Consider the following 24,954-nt stretch of genomic DNA (forward strand, 5'->3'; position numbering starts at 1 on the left):
GTGTCTAATTTATATAATACCACACTAACCCACATCAAATGGCCAAAGAAAGAAACAAACAAACAGACAGACTACTATAAACCAGGAGAGCTGCAGTGAAGTGTGTCGAGTACGCCGAATTGTGGCCAGACTCTGAGGTTCTTGAAATGTTCCAATAAACTATCAGAACTTAATAAAAATAAAGATGACTTCTCTCACATAACAAAATAAAAAGAAAACAATCAAATGTGGACTGTATTATCAGATCTCTCTCGTCTAAATCCCTTTTAGTGAATGATTTCATAAGTGACCATCAAATAGATTTATTTTTGTCTTACTGAAACAGAGTCAAGGTTTCTACAAAATAGTGGCAATCAAATAAAATATGTAAGCTGAAAACAGTGTTTGCATAAATAGTCATCTCCTTCAGGTCAGTATTTAGTAGATGCACCTTTGGCTGCAATCACTGCATGGAGTCTGTGTGGATAGGTCTCAATTAGGCTTGCACATCTGGACACTAGAATTTTAAGCGGTTTTCTTTGCAAAACTGCTCAAACTCTGTCAGCTTGCATAAGGATCAGGTGTAAACAGCCTTTTTCCATCCACAGATTCTCTATTGGATTGAGGTCTGGACTTTGACTCGGCCACTCCAGAACATTCACCTTGTTGTCGGTAAACCATTTCTGTGTAGCTTTCACTGTATGCTTCGGGTCATTGTCTTGCTGGAAAACAAATCTTCTCCCGAGCTGTAGTTGTGTTGCCGACTGAATAAGATTGTCCTTCAGGATTGTCTTGTATTTTGCCGCACTCATGTTACCTTAACAAGCCTTCCAGGGCCGGCTGCCGAGAAGCATCCCCACAGCATGATTCTGCTACCCCCATGTTTCACAGTGGGGATGGTGTGTTTGTGGTTACGTGCATTGCTTGGTGTATGCCAAACATAACGCCTTGTCTGACAGCCATCTCTCATCTCATCAGACCATAGAACCCTCTTCCACTGGACAATGGAGTCTTTCACATGCCTATTGGCAAACTGAAGTTATGATTTAACATGAGTTTTCTTGCCACTCTCCTATAAAGCTTTGACTTGTGAAGAACCCAGGCAACAGTTGTTGTGAGTACAGTTTCTCCTATATCTCAGTTGCTGAAGCTTGTAACTCCCTCAGAGTAGTCATCAGTGGGTTAATGGCCTCTCTCGCTAGTCTCCTTCTTGCTCTTTCTGACTCAGTTTCTGTGGACAGCCTGTTCTAGGCAAATTTAGACATGTGCCGTATTCCCCTGACTTCTGCTTTTCAATGACCTGTTCTCTGAGTTGCTGGGAGTATTCGTTTGTCTTCATGGTGTAATGGTAGCCAGGAATACTGAATACTGAACCAGTGACAGGATCTTCCAGACACAAGTGACTTTATACTGCAGTCACTTGAGACACATTCAGTGCACTCAGGTGATCCCCATTTCACTAATTGTGGGACTACTAGCACCAAATATCTGGACCTCTGTTGGATTAGGTCAGTCATTTTAAAGTGGGCGAATATTAATGCAAACACTGATTTCACCTTATGTATTTTTATTTAATTAATTAATATTATTATTACTCTGTAGAAGCCTATTTTCATTTTGACATTAATTAATTAATTAATTAATTAATTTTTCTGAATTTTTTGGTCAAAGTCACCAACTTTTATTAACCATGATTGATTTTTAATGTCAATAAAATGATAAAACATCCAAGGGGGTGAACACTTTTTATAGGCACTGTAGTTTGCCACAAAGGAGGGCAGCTTCTTTTCAGCACTGTAGCCAGGCTGACAAAGAGTCATAGCTCTGTTGAGCCTAGTATCCCCCTAACTCTTAGTAGTAATGACTTTTTGAATTTCTTTAATAATAAAATCGTAAGTATTAGAGAAAAAAATCACATCAGATCAGATCCTCCCTGAAACTGGCATAGATGGTTTTGCATGTACAGCAGCTCTCATTTGTACAACCTCACTCGTACTTAGACTGCTTCTTCCCTGCATATCATGCTGAGTTAATTAATTAATCAATTAATTAATCAATCTAAACCATCAACATGTCCTCTAGACCTCATCCCGACTAGACTGCTCAAAGATGTTTTACTTTAGATTAGTACATTCATATAAGATCAGATTAATCTATGTTTACTAACAGGCTACGTACAACAGGCTTTTAAGGTTGCTGTAGTCAAACCTCTACTCAAAAAGCCTACTCTGGACTCAGGGGTTTAGTAAATTATAGATTAATATCAAATCTGCCCTATATCTCTAAAATTCTTGAAAAAGTAGTTTTAAAGCAATTATATGACCACCTGCACAGGAATAACGTATGAAGATTTCCAGTCAGGATTTAGAGTACATCATAGTACAGAAACAGCACTGGTTAGCATCACTAGCGATTTTCTCTTAGCCTCAGACATCGGACTTCTCTCTATACTTGTCTTGTTAGATCTTAGTGCTGCACTTGACAGAATATATCACAACATTTTATTACACAGACTGGAACATGTCATTGGGGTTATAGGAACAGTACTAGGCTAAGTGAAATGTTATCTGATCGTCCACACAGTCACACATATCAACAACTACAATATTTCTAAGCTATTAAAACAGAACACTCATGATCCTTCATGTTGTCGCTGAACACACCCATTTAACATAGAAAGAAACCTTCTTTTTTTTTTTTTTTAAATAAGTGGTTGATACACCTTTGTCAGCCCTCAAGCATGCTTCCTGTAGCTGTGAATTAGACCTGCACAACATTCAGGAAGAACTTTGGACAATTCCTCAACTCAGACATATTAATAGGACGTCTGGTGTGATAAGTGGTGTGACACATTTTAAGGTGCTAAAACTATTAAAATAAAATAAGGTTAAAGGATGATAGGTCATGCTAAGTCTTGGCTTGCACTCTAAACTAATCTTTCAGTAATTCATCTGTATATGCTGCCATAAAATATAATTTACTGCATCTGCTTTAGCCCAGCTCACTTTGTAAAACAAGGAGTATGTTTTCATGGTACAATGATGAAGGATGGGATGAGAAGCTTCATGACATTTAATGTTGACCAGCTAAGGATTATGAGCACCAAAGCTCATCATTCACTTCATGACTAAGTGAAAATTGAGAACAGCCAAAGCATCTAAAAGGAGGAAGAAAAGTGGGTGTTATAAACTACAACATTCTGACTACTATTTAAAAAAGAAAAGATAAGAAGAGAGAGAAAGACACTACTAAGGAAACAAAGTGAGTAAGCAGGAAAGTTGCTGACAATTATTTTAAACAGTGGTTTGTTTCAGTGTCCAAAGTAAACATCCCAACCCACAAAACCCTATCCCAACGGACGTCTGTGTAGCTTCCCAGGAATTTTACAATTGAATAATACTGCTGTATTATCAAATAAAGCCACATATGCCATAACTCAGTAAGAACAAAGAGCTAAATAAATAATGGGAAGGCATTTTAATTAGACATGTCATGAGAACAGAAACTTTCAGTACCAACATTCTAGTAATGTCCGAATTTTGAAAATATACCCATCAGTTCCATTAATGGAGATGTATTTACATAGAACAGAGTAATTAATGTGTAAAGAAAACATTATTGTTTTACAGTGTACTGTTTGCGTGATGAGTGACTATAGTGAATTCTGCATCTATTGCAATAAATAAAATATGGAAAAAGGAGACACCATGACAAGATGCAGAAGATTATTAATCACAAAATGTATTGAAGACCTGACACTTATTATAATGTAATCATAAATGTGACATTGTGAAGGTGTGTGGCATCCCAGATAATGACACATTTTGAAGTACTCCCGCTATTAAGATAACTTTAAAAGGTGACAGCAGATGATAAATCTTGGCTTGCACTGAGCCGTCACATTTCTAAACTAATCTTTCAGTAATTCTTCATATGCCACCATAAAATATAATTTACTGTATCCGCTTAGAAAACGTGTGCAGCCAGCACACCTTGCGAAACAAAAGATGTAAGTGTGAGTGGTACAAGGAACAAGGATGGGAAGTTTCATGACGTTTAAAGTTGGCCGGGGGCTAAGGATTATGAACACTAAAGATCATCATTCACTCCATGACTAAGTGAAAATGGAGGACAGCCAAAGAATCTGAAAGGAGGCATGGAAAGTGGTCGTTATAAACACAATCCTCCAACTTCCTTTTAAATACCAAAAAAAATTGAATTAAAAAAAAAAATAGAATGATGGATATGGCGGGAAGAGAGAACTCACAGGGCAGGCATGTCTATGGAAACACAGCGAGTGAACAAGAAAGTTGTAGAGAATTTTGTGATCAGCGTTCTAAGTAAAACGCCCTCCTTAATGCCTCACTGACGAAAGTCTGTGTATCTTCCCAGGATTTTTACAAGTCTATGACGCCAAGTTCATAATAAAGAAAATATGTTGATTTCATAGATACTGAATTGATTTATGGTATTGGCCTATATATAATAAACAAACCTGAGTAAAATCAGTCATGACTGGAAAGCTTAATCGAAGGGTCACAGCAGTCACACGGAGAGGATGTCGGAGTAATAATTCATGAGAATTCTGACTGAAAAAAGGTGTCTCCATGCCACATTATTTATAAATTAGTCTAGTCCATCATTAGACTACTATACTCCGTCACATTTAATAATGTATGTTGTCTTGAAACTAAACCTCTGTCATGAATTAGTTCTATTAGTATTTAACTGTAAGGCATAACTCCAATGACCTCAAATCCCGACCTCTGCGTCAGCTCCACTAGATTTTGCTCTATTCATCTTTACAATTTGCGAAAGGAAGTGGCTCAATTCTTTCAAAACTCAAAAACCATATGAGTATCGAGTATAATTAATTAAAACTTGGGTGGTTGAGGGGTTACAACTTATACAATCCAACCATCATAATACTGTTGTTTTGTCAAATAAAGACACCTAACGTGCTTTGTCAACCAAGATGATATCATATTCATTGTGGACAAAAAAGAGAAGTAGAGAGCACCTCACAGAGTTAGCCTTTCTCCCTTCTGCCTTCATGAAGACTTTCACATGGTCAAACGGAGCGTGCACATAAATCTTCAACCTGAAACAGAAATTCACAGAACAAAGGATGTTAAAGACTCAATACCAGCCTCACACACAGTGGTGCTTGTCACTAGTGGTCAAGTCTAAAATGTTTTAGAAACTTGGTAACTTTCTGTAACCTGGTGAGCATCAACAACTCTTTTTTTTTTTTCAGATATACCCTTTTTCTGAGCCATGACACACACATGTTGTTAAGATGCGACTTTGGTAGTGAAGGAACAGATTTCAAGGTAGGGCATCACAGACTCACACCCGATTGTCACTCTATTGAATCAAACACCTGACTCTAATTACCCCACAATTAAATGAACTACTTGCTTAATCTGGTTCCTTTAGTGTAGTTTCACTATGTCAATAAAAATCTAATCACATTTCATGTCACAATTATGCAGAAATAAAGAACATTTCAAAGGGATCATAAACTTTCAAGCTCCACTGTAAGAGACAAATGATAGACTGCAGTTTTTAAGGTGGTCGCTGTAAAGGTCAAAATACAAAGAGCTCATTGAGTTTAGCACAGAAGAGACTCAAATGTACACTTGTCCGCCATACTGACTGATGCATGTATGGACTTTGAATGAGGTATCATGTGTAAAGGACATCCTCCATGCTACTGGCAGCCACAGAACTGAGCCCCATAAACAGCCAGTGGAGAATAACCTTCACACACTTCAATCAAAACTAACTAGAGGCTGTGTCTGGCTGAATCTAGGCCACATCAAGGGTCTATTTAGAGAGTTATACTTGTCTACAGGGCACTCCTGTTGTATGTTTTAATACTGTTGACTACATTTAACTACTGATAACAGTTGAGTGCAATGTTTAGGTCAGGGGTGTCAGATCTCTGCTTTGTGAGAGGTTGAGATTAGAAATATCGAGTGTTTTTGTTTGTTCGAGTGCCATAGTTAGAAAAAGTATTTGTGCTACAGGGATATTTTTTACATAATAAATACAAATATCATATGGAAATTAAGGGCAAGTTCTCACTTCTGACGTGTCACAGGGTCCGATTCTGTAGGGTGGATATAAGGGGTCAGAATCTGCTCCAAAGTTTGCCTGTCAGGTACCCTAAAATGAGAAAAGAGTTGTGAAGGACAACGCAAATGTGAGCGAAAACATAATGTGAATGTTAATATCCAAGTCAAGACCATATTTCTGAAAAGTTTAGTAAACAAATATCTGATTGGTCATTCGTGCAAAGTTGGAGAGCACAGTCAACAGCCACAAAGTGTGTATATCAAAAGGTTCTCCAAGTCAAAAAGTACTTCTGTGAGTATTGAGACTTTCTGCTTTCAGCCCTTGGGCTTGAGCAGAAACTTTGATAAGGATATTATTGAGGAAACTGTATACTGTTAAATAACTCACCTCCTCTGACTGAACTCTGTGCTGCTCTGAGGAAAGATAAGCTTCAGGTGCCACATGAACTGTTTATCTCTAAAGGAGACAAAAAGAAACTTTTTAGTTTCAGCTTATCAAAAACATTAGTGTTTAATTCTTGTTTTTCAACACAGACAGATGAGGTCACCAGTGCTCTCAAAGTATCCCCTTCACAGTCAAACACAAATGCCATTGTTTAAATTCAGAGCATAAAATGGATTCAGCGTTAATCTGTCCAAGACAATACGCCCGACTGCTTCCAAGATCTTGTCCATCTGTGTGACTGTGTGTGTGTGTATAAATGAATAAACCAGAGTTACCATGGAGACCATGACATATACACTCAATACTTGGACACCAGCTGCTGGATATCACATAATGACCACTTCTTCTGGGGTAATGCTTTGGGCAGTAACTATTATATGTGGTTGGGTTTTCTGGGTTGCTGGGCGTGCTCTACAACCAAACATTTAGCCCCTAAACAGCTGCTGTATTCACATCTACTACTGTCATCATGATGCAGAAACAGACAACAAAATCTAATGTATCAAACAGTTAGGGAGAACAAGACACTTCTATCTATTTTAATCTTTTAAATATTATAACTATAATTAACTTGCTGCATGCTGTTTTATCATTTATCATATGTGAATAAATATGTCTTTACAGAGAGTGATATCTTGTTATCACTGTGTTATAGATGCTTTTCCTAAGAATATATGAACATATGCTGTTGGAGAAGCATCAGAAACTCCAAGTTATTGCTCAACATGCTATTCCAGTGTCATACCCACAAACTGAGAGCTGAAAATAACTACAAAGACTTGCATTGACCAACACCGCAGCATTTGCCATATATAGGGTGAAGCTGATTCATCAACCTCTTATCCATCAAAGCAGGAAGACCGGGACCTTGATGTATCTGAGGAATGAAGAAACATACTTCTGAAAAGACGCACATCTTAATTGTAAGTTACATGAAAGAGACCTTGTGATTAGGGATTTAGAACTCAGACTCAAAGGTCTCTTGTGAGATCTGTAATATAAAACTTTTGCGTCTTTTAAAACTACAATCTGAATACAAAGCTCTGCACAGCTATCTCCAGTCAATCTGGAGAAATGTCAGCTCATTCTAGGAGCAGAAAAAGGCTTTCCTTCCATTTCCTTCCACTCCAACAAGATGATAGCAACAGCGCAACATTAATTTGCTGTCATTCTGTAATGTCTAATATGTTCTGTTACTGACTACATTGGTCCATAGGTTTTGTGGATCCAAATGGTAGCATTATAAACAGGGAATAACAACATGTTTGTTACTTTAAAACAGAAACTGGACGGGTAGGAGGAGTTTAAAAGTGGAACACCCAATGAGTTGGTTGTGGGTTTCCGCTTGGCCATAAGGAGAGAGTGAAGGAGTAAAGCTTCAGCTAGTGAAGGCAGTATTAGGCAGGTTGGGAGTATACATAAGGAGCTGGGAGGAGATTTACTGAGAAATTGTAGGAGATACCCAACACCTCAAACCTCTTAGTCAGAGGAATTTATATATTTGCTTAGGTTCTCCTTTGGTGCACCAATGAACTTGCACATCTTTGAAAGTATGTGTGTTTGTACATGCAAGCAAATGTGGGTGTAGCACCAGGTGTGATGCTATTATTCTGTCATTACAGCAAATGGAAACTATGTGTTTCAGTGGAAAAGGGGTTTGCCCAAGGATGCATGCAATAGTTTCAGGGAAAGTCACAGCACATACTTGAAAAAACTGCCACCGTTCATTGGAGGGGGTCAAAACAGAAGTATCAACTGTGTAAGACAACCGGTTTAAATATATCGAATACTACTGATAAATATGAGAACTGACTGCCTTGACACTCAACAGTTACCTCTGAAGGGCTTTAACTAATGACCTCTAGATTCTGATTTTGTTTATTTTGTCTAAGTCTTAAAATTCAGTGTCCTGAGCAAAAAAAATCTGCGGTTTCAAATTATTTTCAGCAGCGTGAATTGCGTAGGAAGGATGGAAGCGGTCATCTCCAAGTGGATCCCAAGGGGCTTCTGTTTCCTCTTTTTTAAATTGGCAGCACAATAGTATTTTGTGTTCCTCACTAGGTTACACAATATTTACCAAAAAAAGAGATAAAAATCACTAGTCTGGACAAAAACTTGAAACCCTTAAAGAAGACTTTCTGTAAAGATTTAACAATAACAGCCTGTTGTTGAAATTTTAAGGAAAACAGTTGTATCTGAAATGAAATGAGCAAATCTCATTGATTTGCATGTATGAAGTCTGTTTTTTTTTAAATATTTAACAGTTTAATATGCGAGTGGGGAATTTGAGATGTTGAGTTATTTATTCTTTCAGATTAAAACAATCTTTGGGCCAATTTAGTCATCACTGCTCAGAACAGCTTTATAAATTCAAAGCCTGGTGTTTACGCTGTTTAACTGTACAAAATGTAACATTTATTATAACAAAAGAACTGAAAGGATCTGTTTTCTCTTATTTTCCTCTCAGAACTGTATTATTTTCAGAACCCTGAGACATAATAAAGAAAGTCACACTGTGTATGCAGCAATTTGTCAAAAGGTGAAAAGTTAGTGTTTCATCTTCCAACATTTTTTCCTGTGTACAACTGAGTGGAACATAATAAATACGTTCGACATGAAGCTAGCCTAAACTGTAAGCACTTAACTTGTTTTGTACAATTCATTGTGTTGACGCAAACTAGGCATGCAAAACACTAAGGATTCTTGGAGAGGGATTGTGTGGCCAATTGCCTTTTGACATGGTCGACTGACATAACATACTAGTTTATTTGAAGCATAATGAACTGAGCAACTGTTTGCATCCCTGAGGACCACTGAAATTAAAGCGGATTTGAAGGAGGATGGATGAATTCATTAACCAGAACACACTGCTGATTAAATGATTGGATTTGTATGTGCCATCAACACTAGAGAGAAGAAAGTCTGGCTGGTGGTCTGGCAATGTGAACAGATATCCATCAGCAGGATTAAAGACTGGACAGATCCAACACTTATGGAATAACATATACAAGCATGTGTCCCGTGTGTCTGCCTATCAGAAGCAGATGTGAGTATCTGGGTGGCAAGTCAGTGTCAATGGAATGAAGTGACAAGTCTTTGGGGCTGCTCTATACAGCAAATAAATCTAATATCTAAACTCATGGTTGAATCCACAGTTCAATCCACCGAGGATGTAGTGATGAAGACAAAGCCTTATTTTAAGACTACTTTTTCTTCTGGTTTGAATTTTATTTGTTGCACAAATTCTATTATTAATTTCTGGGTCCAATTACCCTGAAAATCACAGAAGATGTGTTAGCATGCGTTGCCTTTAACTATATCTGTAAATATAAAAGAAGACCAGTCTACAGCAACAGAAAAAGCTCCCTGAGGTTGGGATGATCATTACTTGTGTGTCTGGTTATTAGCTTTGCATATCCAGCCATGAACTCACATGTTGGACCAGTGGAGCGTTAGACCTGTTGCTTGGGCTAGAAAATAAATTAATCAAGGATAAACCAGGACATTAAGATTAATACTCAGGGCATCGTGAGCGTCTATACCACATTTCATGGTAAGCTATCCAATAACTGTCACTATACTCTGCCAATGCAGTCACCCTTAGTGCTGAAGAATCACCGAGTTAAAAAAGGAAGGGTTTCATGGCCAAAAGTCACTAACACTGAAGTTCAAGTACAAAACTATGTAACTGATTCTGAACAACACATGGAAACCTAATTAAAACTCAGTCAACCGAACATAACACATGGCAAGGTTATATTCTCTCCAGCTCCATGCTCACACTTCTGATTAATTTACAGTTTGAAATTTCACTCAGAGCCAGAGGGCAGCATGTAGCGCACAGTTATGAGGCCAATTGTGGTGGCAGACGTTGCAACACTGATGAAATTGCTGCTCGCCATTCTGATGTGAGGTTTGCCTCGAATGGCAACCAGCATACACTGTTCTACATCAGCAGTGGTTAATCAAGTCAATGACAGCCAGAAGGCTCTCTGCTAGAGTCTAAAAAACATCTGACTACAGCTGCTGCTGATTGTTTCATTTGAACGTAATTTTCGGAAAGTAGGAGGGGTTGTGCATGTGAGCTTGCAATGTAATGACTCGTCTCCCGCCATGAAATGTGGTTCTGTCTGCTTTAGTTCACTTCAATACTTCATTAATATATATTTATTTAGTGTAATATTTCTTCTACTACCAAAGTTTCTACAAACCTGTAATGAACGTCACTGCTACATTACAGCATTTTTAAATTTGCATTAATTGGCCTTATGGAGGTATTGAAATTCCACCTTTTTCCATCAACCAAATGGAAGTAGCAATTTATTTTAAATTTTTATTTTTAAAAGTTCCTAAAGATGTCTGTGAAGGTTTTCAGTAATCCGGTCATGGTCATCCTAAAATTATTGTTCAAGTATCAACTGTTGGACTTGTTTTAAGATAGGTTCATAAAAACATTGTGCCTTCTATGCAGAAGGCCACATAAGTTGTTTCATCCCATGGGAAATGCTTCTTCAATTCAAAAGGACTTTCAAGGGAATGCTTTCGATATTAAGACTCACAACAATAGCTGACTTAAGGCTGTAAGGCACCTAAGCATCTTCAATTATAACAATGCATTGTGAAGATTTAACTCTTATCTTCGCATAGATGTCTATATCTACCTTTAGAGAACTATTAATTTCAACAATGTAGTCCACAACTCATTGTGCCCCTCCAAATGATCCAAATGCAGAAGCAGGTCTCATTTTTGATCATGTTACATCACCCTTCAGATTTCTGCACTAGCTTCCTGTAGATGCCCGCATCAGCTTCAAAGCCATGAACCTTTCCTACAACAACACTTTCTCCCTCATCCAGCTCTACAATGACTCCTGTCCACTGCACTTTGCCATGGGAACGACATCTTGTGGTCACCTCACCACACCTCAAAAGATCTCAGGGTAAACCTTTCAGCTCAGTGGTTCCACAATGGTGGAACTACCTACTTAGCTCTGCAAGCTCGCTCCCAATTTTTTAAAATGAAATGTAAATGTAAAATATGGCCCAAGATCATATTGAGCAATAGCCTGATAATTGTTTGAGAATGGTACCTTAAAATTTCAACTAATTTGCTTAACCTACATCTAATCCTTGCATCCTATGAAAATAAATAAGGGAACTGAGATTTGCTTCATAATGGGGACCGGTAATGAGAAGCACCCCAGTTTTACATACTGCAAAAGAAGCAGTATCTACTGTGTTGGTTAAAAAAAAAGTACAGGTGACAGCTGTTTCCTGCAATATGGACAAATTCTCTTCAAACACATCATCATGTCAAGAAATTGCTGAAAGAATAAGAAGTTGATGACAAGGAGTCAATTTCTTTACTCCTTTGTGGCTCTATCAGAAGCTGAAGTTACAACACAACCACTGAACTCAAAACAGGGGCAAGAGGAAGAATTTCACACAATACATTCATGCAACAGATGTCATAGGGCACAGCGTAGTAGAGGATCACTGCAGCAGCAGTCTGACAGAAGGCAAAGCATCAAGCAGTCCAGATCGAAATACCTATTTACTTAAATCACTTAGTTGAAGCAATCTGTACATATAACTTTGTTCTACTTAAATATTATCAACAAATGACACATTTCATGAGGCTGAATCACAACATATGGAGAACTGGTAAATTGAACAAATCTACACTAGCCCACACTACTAATTGCCTCAAGCATTTATAGAAATCTGTTCAGGTATTACCCATACTAACTACATCTGAAATGTGCTGTCCAGTCCACTAAGGCTGTCTATTAGAAAATGCTTTGCTATGCCCAGGCTGAGGCTGTAGAAAACATAATTCCACCCTAACACAACTACTCCCAATGTTCTGCCAAATGACAGCTATTATATACTTACCCTCCAAGGGCTGGACTGAGAGTCAGCCTGTAATTTTTCGTCAATCTCTTTACTGTGTGCCCCTTGTTTTTGAAATTAGTCACCAGCAAAAGGTGAAAAGAAAGTAGCTGCACAGCTATTATTTTGCATGCAAATATTTAATCAAAGAGACACATGCTCTCAAACTTGCACTCATACGTTCACACTTACACACACACGATCGCCAAGCATGAGAGCCCTCTAGTCAGCAGTCTGCCAGTAATGATCCTTCTTTGGCAGTGTGAGTGCGTAGCATGAATATGTCGCTAACCAGCTGCAGTCACACTGCTCACACATCTGCTTTTTATATTATGTACTTGGTACATTCTGAAGCACATTCTCTCTCTATCCATCTCAATTTATTGTACAACTTTTATCCTATCCCTTGTGTCCATTTGTTGTTCTGTGATTAGGACAGTGCTTGCAGTGACACAAAGTGAGACCTTATCTAGCAAGGCCAGACAAAGACAGAGTATAAAACAAGCTCATGATTCTTCTGAGCATTAATACTCTAACTGTGAATTTTGCTGGAGCACTTGTATATGGCACATTTCCCAGGCAAGTAGGTTCTTGTTTGATCCTACAAAAGCAAAAGTGTTGAGCGGGGAATGGGGAGTAAAGAATGGGAGGGAGGATACAGTCTGCTACTACAACCTGACATAATGTTGCCTCATCCCGAGATGTGACGTGTACATTTGAGTCAACTGCAAAACGCCAGAGACAAACATGACAGAGTCGTAGGTGTAAGGATGGAAAAGAGGGTGGTGAAGGGGAAAAGTAACAACATAAAACCATCTGGAGGGATTGACAAAGGACTCTTTTAGTGGCAATCCCAATTGGCACCCAGTCTTTTCCCTGGGCATTTAAGACTTGTAAAACTTTAATATGGAGTTCAATAACCATTTACCCAACCGCTATTCTTCCACTGAAGGATTAGAGTGACAGTTTCAAAAGAAAAAGGAAAACAAGTGGCAGAAGGTTGTCCAAGCAGGGAGAGAAGGTGACATGAAAAGACCACCAGTGAAAATGAGTAAATTGGAAAAAAGCCCAAAGCCAGGTTTCAAGAAACTAATGAGTATGCAGTGTTGACTGCACTGAAATTATAGTTCCCAAAACCATTTCACCACCAAAGGAAAGACCAATAAATAACACCAACAACTTTATCGCCCAATTATAGGTTATTATATGTTTTTATGTGCATTGTGTGTATTTCACAGTCCCCTCCAAATGTATCATTTACTGTACACTAAAGACATAACTACCAAGATTTATATGAAACAATATTCAGTATTTCAGAATTTATTTGATAGCATTTATGCTTCGCACAGCACCTTTGGTATGAAATCAACCAGTGTTTCTTGTTAACCACAGATGTCCTATAAGGTCTTGGTTTTTACCTGTAATGACTAAATTGGTTCTTAAAAGTGATAAGTTAATCCTATGAATATGGGAAAAAAGGAAAAGCTAAATTGTACAAATATTGGACGTAGTCAGTAAAACCATTTATGAATGTCCAGAAAAAGAAACAAATCTCTGGTGCACTGAGCAACATGCACCAATTGGGTCAGTCAAGGGTCAGCCAACAACAACTGATAAAGAGAAACCTCAAAACAACAATCAGTGAGATCACCAATAGAACAAGGTGGAAGCAATGTAATACACAACTCAGCTACAAAAAACAAGACTTATAAGCTGAAAGACAGAGGCCATATCGCAAAATGTATTAAAACCACACAAGCTCATCTGTGCAGCACGGGTTGTAGTTATAAAAGATGCTGCTTCAATCAGAAACCTGGTTACAAATACAGTGGCAAGAAAAAGTATGTGAACCTTTTGGAATTTCATGGTTTTCTGCATTATTTCTCATAAAATGTGATCTGATCTCCATCTAAGTCAAGAGTATTAACAAATATGATGTGCCTAAAGGAATAACACAAAACATTCTGATCTTTCATGTCTTAACTAAGAGCAACAATATAAATCTAATAGTGCTAGTGGTGTGCTGATGTTTCCATAAGGGATCACCATTCTAAAGGATAGGTTCACCTGGGGAAATCTGGATTCCTTAATCCACTATCCTGATTTAGAGACCGTCTATGTGATTGTTAAGAAACCAGCTTATTTCAGACAAGTGACTGTTTACTTAAGTGCATGTAAATACGCCGAATAGTCTTTTGACCTGTTACTAGAGCTGCTTCATTTCTTTTTCTATTAGTTTTATTATTTTTTATTTTCTCTGACAATCTCAGTACTTTTTGACAGACTACAGTAAACAACACCACTGGTATCATGCTCCAATAGAGGGTAACACATCATATTATCCGAAATAACAAGAATGTTCACAAATAATTAAACAAATGATGACACGACATCATGGATGATGCTGAGATAAGCCTGTGAACATTTGGGTGCTCCCATTCTCACAACCTGAAACTTACTTGTTGTACTGAGTTTTATTTAATCCTTTTACAATAGGTCCAGAAGTCTCTAGTCTTGAAAAGTACAAACCAATAGTACTATAGCATCTTCTGCCATGTATTGCCTGAATCATTTTGCCTTTACTAGCTACAACTCATCTCAGTATGTCATACACAAGTGTAAATGTCAGTGTTACCTCAAATGCCTCAGGTAACTTATTTCTTATAGATGAATGGATATCCGTGTTTCATCATCATACACATGACTTGATTGGAGAAAACCTGTAGAGGGCCGGCACTAAAACTACTCCTAAGGCTTAACAAGAGTGCCATCCTGTGGTAAAGTTAAAAAAAAAATCACTAATCAGAAGCAGGACTTCTCTAGAGGATTATTGTTGTGACTAAACTTATAATAAACAGTTCCATGTTTGGGATGACGATGCTATAGTGATAGAAATCTAAAGATCCATGGTGTGGTATTAGAATTTCTTCTGTTTGTGGTACAGCATGTTTGTGTCTTAACTCTTCTGTAATATCTAATAGTATAATATTTATGTAAAGGATCATTATTTGAATATTTCATTCTGGTTACAGTTTTCTCAAGACGGTAATGACAAAGTAAAGACAAAATGTAATTCACTGATTCAGAGCATGAAGAACATGGTGAGTCACAAAATTACAGCAATTGTGGTTAAATTGAAAATGTTCTGAACTGTGTTGCTCTTGTTGTTCTGTTTTTTTTTTTTTAAATACATTTAGGGAAAGGGCATAACAACATTTAGTTTAAAGTAAAATACATAGTCAGAATCCCAGCATTTCCTGAAGGAGCTTAAGAGGATCTGCTAGGAAGAATGGGCTAAACGGACAATATGCAAAGATTGTAGAGGCTTACCCAAGAAAACAAGCTGTAATTACTGCCAAAGGAACAAACTATTGAATACTTGTGTAACTCAGACACTTCTGTACTTACTGCTGCAGCCTGAGTGACAACTTTATCCATTTTAAATTACGTTTACAACACAAAAGAGGAGCAACTGTCTTCTTACTTTGTGAAAAAAGTGGAATTCTCCCTGCTCTTGGTGAAGGTGACGGGGAGGAACCGCAAAGTGATGTTCATCTTTCTGGCACCAGACGCCAGCCTCTTGGCCTGGACCACAGAACAGAACAGTACAGTATGTTACAGTATAGTGTAATATAGTATTGAAGTGTACTATTAGACTTGAAATGACTTGATAATTTGATAAGTGGGTCATTATTTCAATCAATCATGTCAGGTTAAAGCAATGCTGTCACTGGCGCCACCTTTAGTTTTTTACTTTTGGCCTTTTCACAGATTTCTGACATTTATAGAATAAACAGAAAAAATAACCAGATTATGTCATAATAATAACAGTTCTTACTTGCAGCACTTGACTTTGGTTTACATATCAGTGTCATAGTAAAATATTAGTAGAAGGTACTTCAGACAAAACACAAAAAACAGATTGAATAAAAAGCTTCTTTTCTTAGCCTTGAAGAGATTTGTTGGGACCACAGGCTGGCTGACATTTCAGTTCAGTGGAAGCGCCAAGGGGGATCTTCACTAAAAACAACAGGATTTATTGATGTAGAACATCTGCTCTGCACCAATAAATCCAGCCGTACAGGTTTTTATTAACAATTAAACAAAGATAACCTGAACTTTTCTTATTGCACTTGTCTAAATTTAAATGCACAAGCTTTTCCTTTGTGGTTTTCATGTAATTCCTTGATGATGATTTCAGATCGGCGAGTAAAGACAGTGAAAGTGATTTATTAAAAGCTAGGGCTAATGGGAGATTAATGCACTTGCAATGTTGTGGGATGAATCCAAATCCCAAAGCTCATCATGAGCCAAAACTTTATCTCTCACTAAGAATAAGCCTCATTATTTTGATTAATTGTGGCCACTGATCAGCCATTTCCTCCTAAAATCCTATAAAAAGAACACACATTACTCCAAGCTATGAAATATCATTACATTGTGTTGTAGTAACAGTACAGGTGAAAGCTGGCAGGAACATTGAATCTTACATAAATGAAAATCTGTGGTTTGGAGCAACAGATGTAAGCGTTGCGTAACTCCAGCCGCAAATTATATAAGAACAGCAACAAAAGCCAAAAGAAAACATTGAGATGATGCTGATTTTAACTGTGAAAGGAATAAAATGATTGAATTTATATATGATAAAATCCACAACAGATTTTTTTACTTATATTTTAAAGTTGGTTGTGAAAAGGCTCGATAAAGATGGAAGGCTGGCATTTATTAAATTGATTAAGACACTTGTACTCTTACTAACAAAGCTAGAGTGTTTCTTTTGAATTACAAATGCTCTAACTCAACCTATAGACGGCTGCAGGGCAGTAATACTGGTTAGTGCACACCTTCCACCTTCTTTCTGATATATTTTGGAGAGTTGGAACTGACTGTGTTGGCTGAGGGTGTGGGTATAATTCAGCCTACTATTAACATTTGATTTAAACACCTGACTGAATTTTATAATGGTTTCATAATGGTTTTAGCATGTATCATGGATACAAAAAGAACAACTTGAGCACTTGTCAATTTGATACTTTAGTTCTGGTACTAGTACTGTATGTTTTTTTTTTCCTGATGCCGACTTTAGTTCCTGCTTCAGTTCTGGTGTTGTTGAGTCAGACTGTTACTCCTCTGAATAAAGAGTTTGTGATAATCTGAACATGAAGTTGTGCACTTTAACAGTTTAAATCTTACCCTGTAAGATATTTTTATGTTTTTATTAGAAACACACATTATCATTTGAAAAATGTGAAACTTTAACCCCATCAATTGCTATTGAAGTGTATAGTGTAGTATATTCATATATATATTTTTCTATTTTGTAGAAAAAATCTTCATGGACATAAAAACTAGATTTCACTTACGTTTATTCTTGAAAATGATTTATCAACTGAAAAAACAGTGACACCTTCAGATGAATTATTGACCCTGACCACATTAACTCTATTCCCATGAGTCTGCACAAAACCAGTATTATTTCTTGTGTATTCACTTCATTTATCACGTTCACATACTGTGAGTGAGAGGTCTACTTAACCCAGCATAATAGACTACTGTAACATAATCTAAGACACTTCAGTCAACGTCAGGGATAGAAGATAACTTAATCTATAAGTGGACTCACTTTTAAAGTGGTACGAGGGGTCCGGATGAGATTGTCCCTGGTGGCACCATCAGCAAATCTCCCTGTATCCTCCAGAAACCTGTAGTCTACAGTACAGGTAATGATCAAAAAGCAGTTTCACATACAAGAGTGGCATGTCTCTACACTTATTGATTCATTATCCATTAGCTTTATTTGAGCATAAAGTGACAAAAACTGCTGCCAACTGATTGTAGGATTTACTTAAAGTAAGATTTTATCTCCTAAAACTAAGTAAAGACTCTCACCACTTAGAAGCGCCATCTCATCAAACTGAGAGAGTTTCACAAAGGCAGTTTTATCTCTGACGCCGCTGCATCCTGAGTCCTTCTTGTGTCTTTTCACACAGAGCAAGCTGGAAAACGCAGATACATACACATGTATTAAGACAGCTAGGAAAATAGCTGCTTTGGTTAGCAGTAAAGGGATTGCAGAAAAGCTATAGACAGGGATCCAACAAAGACATAGTAGAGAGTAGATAAAAGCTATTTGACCGATCAGCCACAACAGTAAATCCACCAGGTCTTTTTAACATTGTTGTGGTCATGAGTCATCGCTGGCACTGTGACTGGTGTCACACACAATCAAAACATTAAAACCACCAGGTGGTTTTTAATGTTTGGTCAGGGTCACACAAAGACTGCATCCTCAGAAACAATGTAAAAGGAATGCTGAACGATGCCCGAAACAACAGGCAAGATCAAGGGAAGGAGAACGACGTCCCCTGGTGCCCTTTGATAAGTCTGTTAAGGTGTGACCTTTAACATATCATTTACAACTTCAAGGTTATGATCTAAATGTTTTACTTTCAAAATAATTCATGGGAAATATCATGGACCATCGCCAGCCACAACATGCTGCTGGCCATGAATCAAAGTAAAGTCTGGTCAGTAAAAACAAAAACACAAGCAGGAGTCGATTAGAAATATTATTTTTCTGCACGCAAAGGTAGATATATTATTGCATAACTCCTCAGTGATTACTGCTTTTTATTGGAAAAAGCATTAGTATTTCTTTGTTTTTTATTAGCGTTTATTGGACACACATGGAAAACAACTTTTATCTTTTATCTGAAAGTCTGTGATGTCACTGGAGAGATAGAGCAGAGGCTGAAGGGAAAATTTACTCAATAACTGAGCTCACTGTATTCAAGTGATCTCACGGAAATCTTAGTATAAATAAAATAAGTTTTCATCTCTGATTGTAAGATACAGGATTTTTGGCTGTTCTGTTTTAATTCTGGAAAAACTACTAGATTATCCAAGGTCATGGACAAAGGACCAAATACAAATCAAGACACTGATGATTTCCTGCTTCACATTGGATCAGTTGCTGAACCCTATGGGCAAGTCAATAGTTCTGGTGGAGCCTGCTTTTTTTTTTGCTTGTTTTATTGCCACCATCCATCGAGTAATGCCCAACACACACATAAATATAGTCGCTTAAAGAAAGCAATGCCTTGTCTACACCTTTCCCCTGTACTTATTCGACCCTTGGATCAGTTCACGTCACTGGGAAAGTGTTAGTTTTAGTAAGCACCTGGGGAAACATCACAGCCTTGGACTCTTTCTCTCTGGACTTTTTGTTTGGCATTTCTTCTGTTAGTGCACTACACCAAGCTTCCTGATAACATATTTAAAGCAAACGTGCACAGGCTCATAATAATAATAATTACTGTTCAAAGTTGAAATCACATGAATTTAGCAGATATATTAATGGAAGAGTTCAGGTAAATACATTTTCTAAGAAACATCATTAAACTGTTTCTTCATCTATATATGTGAGCAGACGATTGTTTTATTGAACTAATATTAGTGAAATACATCATGTAGAAATGATTGACGATGGCACTACAACAAGGTTTTGGTGTCTCGTTAAAAGACACTGATGTTTGAAGCTATGAAGCTCTGGACCTTTTACTCAGAGTAAAGGTCTCAAAAAGGCATTGTTTCTTTTCTATTGGATAAATAAATAGTTGAATTTCTGTGGAAAAACAATCTCACCTGCACGAATGCGTGTGACAGGCAGGACACCTGTACTTCGCCTCCTCTGATCCACATACACCACAACTGTTGGAGAAATGACAGGTCAACAGGGTAAAAACATAAAGTTTCACGTGTAAACGGAGTCAATCTCCACAGTGCATATAAGAAGCAATAACTGTAATTCATCAACAATATGAACAACAAGCAGAATATACTGTGTGCTGCAATTCACACTGCAGACATTCAATAATAACAAGACACAGTTTGAAACGTTTGAAAACAAGAACCATAGTCAGGACGATATTTTGAGAATAGGTTGACACTAAAATAATCACCTTAATTAAATTAATTTCGTTCACTGCAAAGTAACAAAGGTTTGTTTCTCTTTATGACTGTTTAGGTAGCTGGTGATCAGCCATTTTTGTTTTCAACAGGAAACTGAGTCACAGCTATTAAAATTAGTTTTAGTCTTTTCTATAGTTTAGATTGACAATGTAATCATCCAGATAGTTAGAGAATCAGCTGGGTCATCTAGAGGTATAGCCAGAACAGCAATAAAACGTTTAAAACGAGCGTCCGGGGTTTCAAGACATCCCCGGTAACTTAACTTGACAGAAACCGGAGCAAAGGGAATATAGGCTAATACCGGCGTTAGCTAACTTTTATCTTTCTAACTTTATAGTCACCTAATTCCAACACATTGCGATACCTGGTGTTTTGTTATTGAGAATATCTACTGCTTGTTTCACAAACACTATAACTATTAAAACATTTTTTCTCAAACAAGCGCACATGACAACAAACCATAGCTTGTTAGCTAGCTAAACTAGCGGGTTGCTCCGGGCTCTCTACCCGTTGAACTACTTACTTCGACAGAGAAATCTTTCTTTTCGTCCCTTTTAGCTCTTCTTCCTGACAGCTCTCTTCCACCTGACTCTCCGCAGCTGACATTGTGTCTGTTATTGGTAAGTTAAGAGATGTTGTTACAGGAGAACAGTCGCACATGTTGGAAACAACCAGCGGCACCAAAACAAACCTACTTCCGCTCGTCACACGTGGAGATCACTTCCGGTTGAAAGCCTGCTCGTTAGCGCCTCCTGGTGTTTGAGGATCGGAACTACAGCTCTACTATCAACATGTTGGAGCTGGTAAGAAACATTTCTTTCAGTTAAGATTGATGAAAGTTGTTTATTTTTTCATTTTTTTTAAGCATTCAACACACACAAAATGAGAATTTGCAGAAGAGTAGAAAGAAAATCCAGCTCTGAACATATGATGTCACAATCGTGGTTGCCCTCCTCGTGCGAACATATTTATTCATGATTTGAAATATGAGGCAGTGGGAGCGAACATGCATTATTTTTTACAAGAATTCAATTTTTAATCTTTTATCGAACATGTGTTTGACTAGAAACACATCAACAGCACTTCCCCCTCCTCCCAGTAAAACCCTGATCATGCTCACACCTGAACAGACACTTTCCACCCAAACCATCTTTACCTGCTCACTGAACAGCTCCACCTTCCTGCAGTAGTTTGTAGTGATTATTATTTTAAAAAGCACAGAACACTTGTGGATAAAATGTTCAATTTATTTGTTTGTCAGCTTATTATTTACACTTTTTCAGCCAACGTTATCCTCCGCACACTTTATGTAATTACACTTTGTTCAAGTTGATATAATTTAAGATTAGGAAACAACTGTTGACATGTTTTCTGTGTATTCTGACTCTGGCTGTAGCTGCCAGTCCACTGAACCGCCACTGAATTAACTGAATTAACATTTAGTCACAGGTGTGAACACACAAACACACATTTGAACATAAATACTTCTTTAGACTGAGCTGTGGTTGACCAAATAGTTCTCTGAGAGTATAACTTACTGTAGTACAGTAATGTGGACCAAAAAACAAAACAAAAAGGTTATAAATAAACATACAGTATGATGTCAATATATACACAGGAAATGTAAAAACTCACTGATGACTCACTCTTTGATGCAGCACCAATGATAGGTTTGCCCTGAAGAACCTACCACACAGAAGGAAACGCTACAAAAATATGTAGTAGATCAAAATAATGGTTCATAAATTAAAATTGACCAAAGCAACATAAGTACTCATACGACATAACACATCTTGATGTAACCGGTACATACAACACAAAAGCAAAAATGATTAACTTGACATTAGCGACTATTCTATTAAGCAAACGAGCAGGTAGAGGTAGAGCACCATCTCTCAAGATGAACAGGTCTGACTGGACAGGACTGAAGACAAAAATCTCACTGTAAATTATCGCCTTTGATGTGGGAAAATGAAATATTGAAAGCAGCCACACATTATTCGCATGCTATTGCACTCAAATAAACCTTTAGTTAGACAGTGCTCGTATGTAGAGGCCTGGCACGTTCCTTCGGGTTGGGCCCCTGTGTAGGAAGGTGTAACTGTTTGGGGGTGCAGGGGAGGGTGAGGTGTGAGTTTTTGTGTTTGGTTTGAATAGGCTGCTACAGTATGTGATGACCTAGACTAATTATAGGTCCATCTGCAGTCAACCTTAGCACAGTTTGAATGAAACATATTTTACACATGTATTTGATAAATATTGGTATACACTGTTCTCCTGTGGCCTTCTTGGACTTGATGTTCCACAGAAACGGAGCTCCTCCAAGTCCTTTTGATGCTCTCCAACAAACGAACTTGGTGATCAAGCCTCTCTTTGGTGGGCAGCTGTTTGTAAACAGCTTTGCGTTTAAGTAGTTTTTGTGATGTTGCTGTCAGAGGAAGCAGACTGGACTGATTTCTATATGTCGCTGACTGTTGGGCTGTGTGGGAAATTCCTGTACGTCTACAATAGGTAACTGACGACTGTCCTGAGTATGGAAAAAGAAACGTGACTGGTGCCAGCTGCCGTCTTGAATCTGAAAGATGAAGGAAAAGATTAGGAAAAGATCTTGATTGTGTATCCTGTGAAATATTATTTCAGTATAAAAGAAACTTTTTCAGTCTGTGTATGCAAGATAACAATACATGGGAATATCAATGAATGCATAAAGGTCTGAGCAGTAATAGCTGTGAACAAGTCAGATCGGATCTCTCTTGAAATCCGACATTTGCTGAATCACTCTCCTGACTATTACCTTGCACTCATCTTGTAGCACATGTGGTTCAAGTAGCGTGTTTTTCTCAAACATCTGTTTGTTCCAGCCGTGAAACTGGAGAGTGGTGTTTTGTTTGTGTTCGGGTCCGGTGGAGCTGAAGCTGTCTGCTGGGCTGTAAGGTGGATGGTTCAGGCAGTGGAGCGTGACGCTGTGGCTGGCCTCATTACTCAGTAAATGGAGAAACTTCATTTGGACTTTCCCAACACCAAACTCCATCTGTGGGGGAGAGTACAGGAAAAGTAACACAATCAATCCTGTCGTCGTCACCACAGTGTGACAAAGATGGGGACGCAAAAAACCGAAACAACCTACAGCATGGATTCAATACTCAAACATTTCTAAACACACATTTTATTAAACTAAGTGTTCCGTTAATTGAGGGCTGATACCTGAAACTTGAATCACTTAAGTTTTACCTTATTAGAGGCCAGTGGATGTAAACAAGTCTGTCCCCCCGCTGTAAAATTGCAGAACACCTTGAAGGCATCAGAAGTGCAGCCTAGGTTCGGATCAATCCAGAACCAACCTGAAAGTCCCCGAAGAAAGGACGTAGAGAACGTCAGACAGGGCCAGTGGCAGCACTGTTTTATATAATAATATGAGGGTTCAAACACTCACCGTCTTCCAGTTTGTCTTGACAGTCCAGCAGGTCTTTACAGACACGTGCTGGGTTCTCCCTTGCACCCAGAGGTTTTTTGATGCTCTCAATCACACTGCTCAGGTAACGCAGAGTCTTCAGTATCTCAGTATGCTGGTCTGGCTGAATCATCTCAGTATTCTGGAAACTCTGGTCAAGAAGGGTAAAGACAAAATTAAATACAAGAGCAAAATACACTTTGTGAAGAACTCTGCAGCATATCTAGCTCAACTGTTGATCCTATATCCACCTGTGAGACCCTTAATGTACAGAGCTCATTAAGTGCCCTACCTCTGTGCTGAGGGCATCGTCTGAGTCTGACAAACTGTAGATGTCTGGATCATAAATCAGCCTCTGTGGATTCAGAATAAACATTTTTCAGCTTGAATAAAAAAATATAATCACACCCTGTTCAATATTAAATGAAACGTTTACAGAGAAAACTTTGACAGAAGCAGAAAACACTTTAATATGAGAGAAAAGCAGCAAGTCGTGCATCAATAAACCAACACATTCCTTGCTTCAGTAGGGGGTAGAATAACACATTCTTCTCACCATTAACACTTCAGTTATCACATAATGTGGGTAAATAAACGAGGCATCTGATGGTTTTGTTTTTCTGGGTTCTTTGGAAAAGATCAGTTAGATATTCAAGAGCTGCACTTTATCCACAATACAAACGATAACACATGTCAGGAACCTCCACTGTCATGGCTTCTGAATAAAGCTACAAAGGTTGTTTTTGTATGTCTTCACTGACTCACTCACTCACATTTGTTAGCTCATCTCTCGTTGCGTAAATAAGCAAAATATTGTTTGCTCTATCACATCCTGTTTTTACAGTTTTTTACTCTGCTGTCAGATGGAGCAGTCACCTTTGCCCTATTTCTCTGATTTCTATTAAAGTTTGGACAGGCACATCTTTGAAAGAGAAATATAAATGTATTTTATTATTTTAGATATTATTAGTGTAAATTCTTTTTTACATGTTAGTAATAAAGGACTTCTTTATGAATGTTATGAAGCACTTACTGTTGGACCTGGAGCACCAGGGGGTCCCTAAGGCGAGAAGAAAGAAAAATCACAATGAGTGCCAATAAGAAAGCAAACAACTGTATATCACATATATGTATTT

General features: G+C 37.9%; 2 protein-coding genes across 2 annotated transcripts in view; both read right to left on the minus strand.

The window, feature by feature from the left end:
* The window catches only part of znhit6 (zinc finger HIT-type containing 6), a 28,070-nt gene extending 7,013 nt beyond the window's left edge, over positions 1-21,057 (minus strand). Inside the window, exons 1-8 of the mRNA XM_026345768.1 lie at positions 20,891-21,057; positions 20,041-20,106; positions 18,286-18,392; positions 18,020-18,105; positions 15,881-15,981; positions 6,448-6,516; positions 6,070-6,150; positions 5,000-5,080 (exon numbers count right to left, since the gene is read on the minus strand). Coding sequence (XP_026201553.1) covers positions 5,000-5,080; positions 6,070-6,150; positions 6,448-6,516; positions 15,881-15,981; positions 18,020-18,105; positions 18,286-18,392; positions 20,041-20,106; positions 20,891-21,027 — 728 coding nt within the window. The 5' untranslated portion in view covers positions 21,028-21,057. The remainder of the gene's footprint in view (positions 1-4,999; positions 5,081-6,069; positions 6,151-6,447; positions 6,517-15,880; positions 15,982-18,019; positions 18,106-18,285; positions 18,393-20,040; positions 20,107-20,890) is intronic.
* Positions 21,058-21,599: 542 nt separating this feature from the next.
* LOC113152336 (collagen alpha-1(XXIV) chain) overlaps positions 21,600-24,954 on the minus strand; it is a 71,263-nt gene continuing 67,908 nt past the window's right edge. The window contains exons 55-60 of the mRNA XM_026345520.1: positions 24,852-24,878; positions 24,111-24,173; positions 23,801-23,969; positions 23,599-23,708; positions 23,162-23,398; positions 21,600-22,942 (exon numbers count right to left, since the gene is read on the minus strand). Coding sequence (XP_026201305.1) covers positions 22,799-22,942; positions 23,162-23,398; positions 23,599-23,708; positions 23,801-23,969; positions 24,111-24,173; positions 24,852-24,878 — 750 coding nt within the window. The 3' untranslated portion in view covers positions 21,600-22,798. The remainder of the gene's footprint in view (positions 22,943-23,161; positions 23,399-23,598; positions 23,709-23,800; positions 23,970-24,110; positions 24,174-24,851; positions 24,879-24,954) is intronic.

This window comes from Anabas testudineus, chromosome 4 (assembly GCF_900324465.2).
Source record: "Anabas testudineus chromosome 4, fAnaTes1.2, whole genome shotgun sequence".
In the NCBI taxonomy this organism is placed as follows: Eukaryota; Metazoa; Chordata; class Actinopteri; order Anabantiformes; family Anabantidae; genus Anabas; species Anabas testudineus.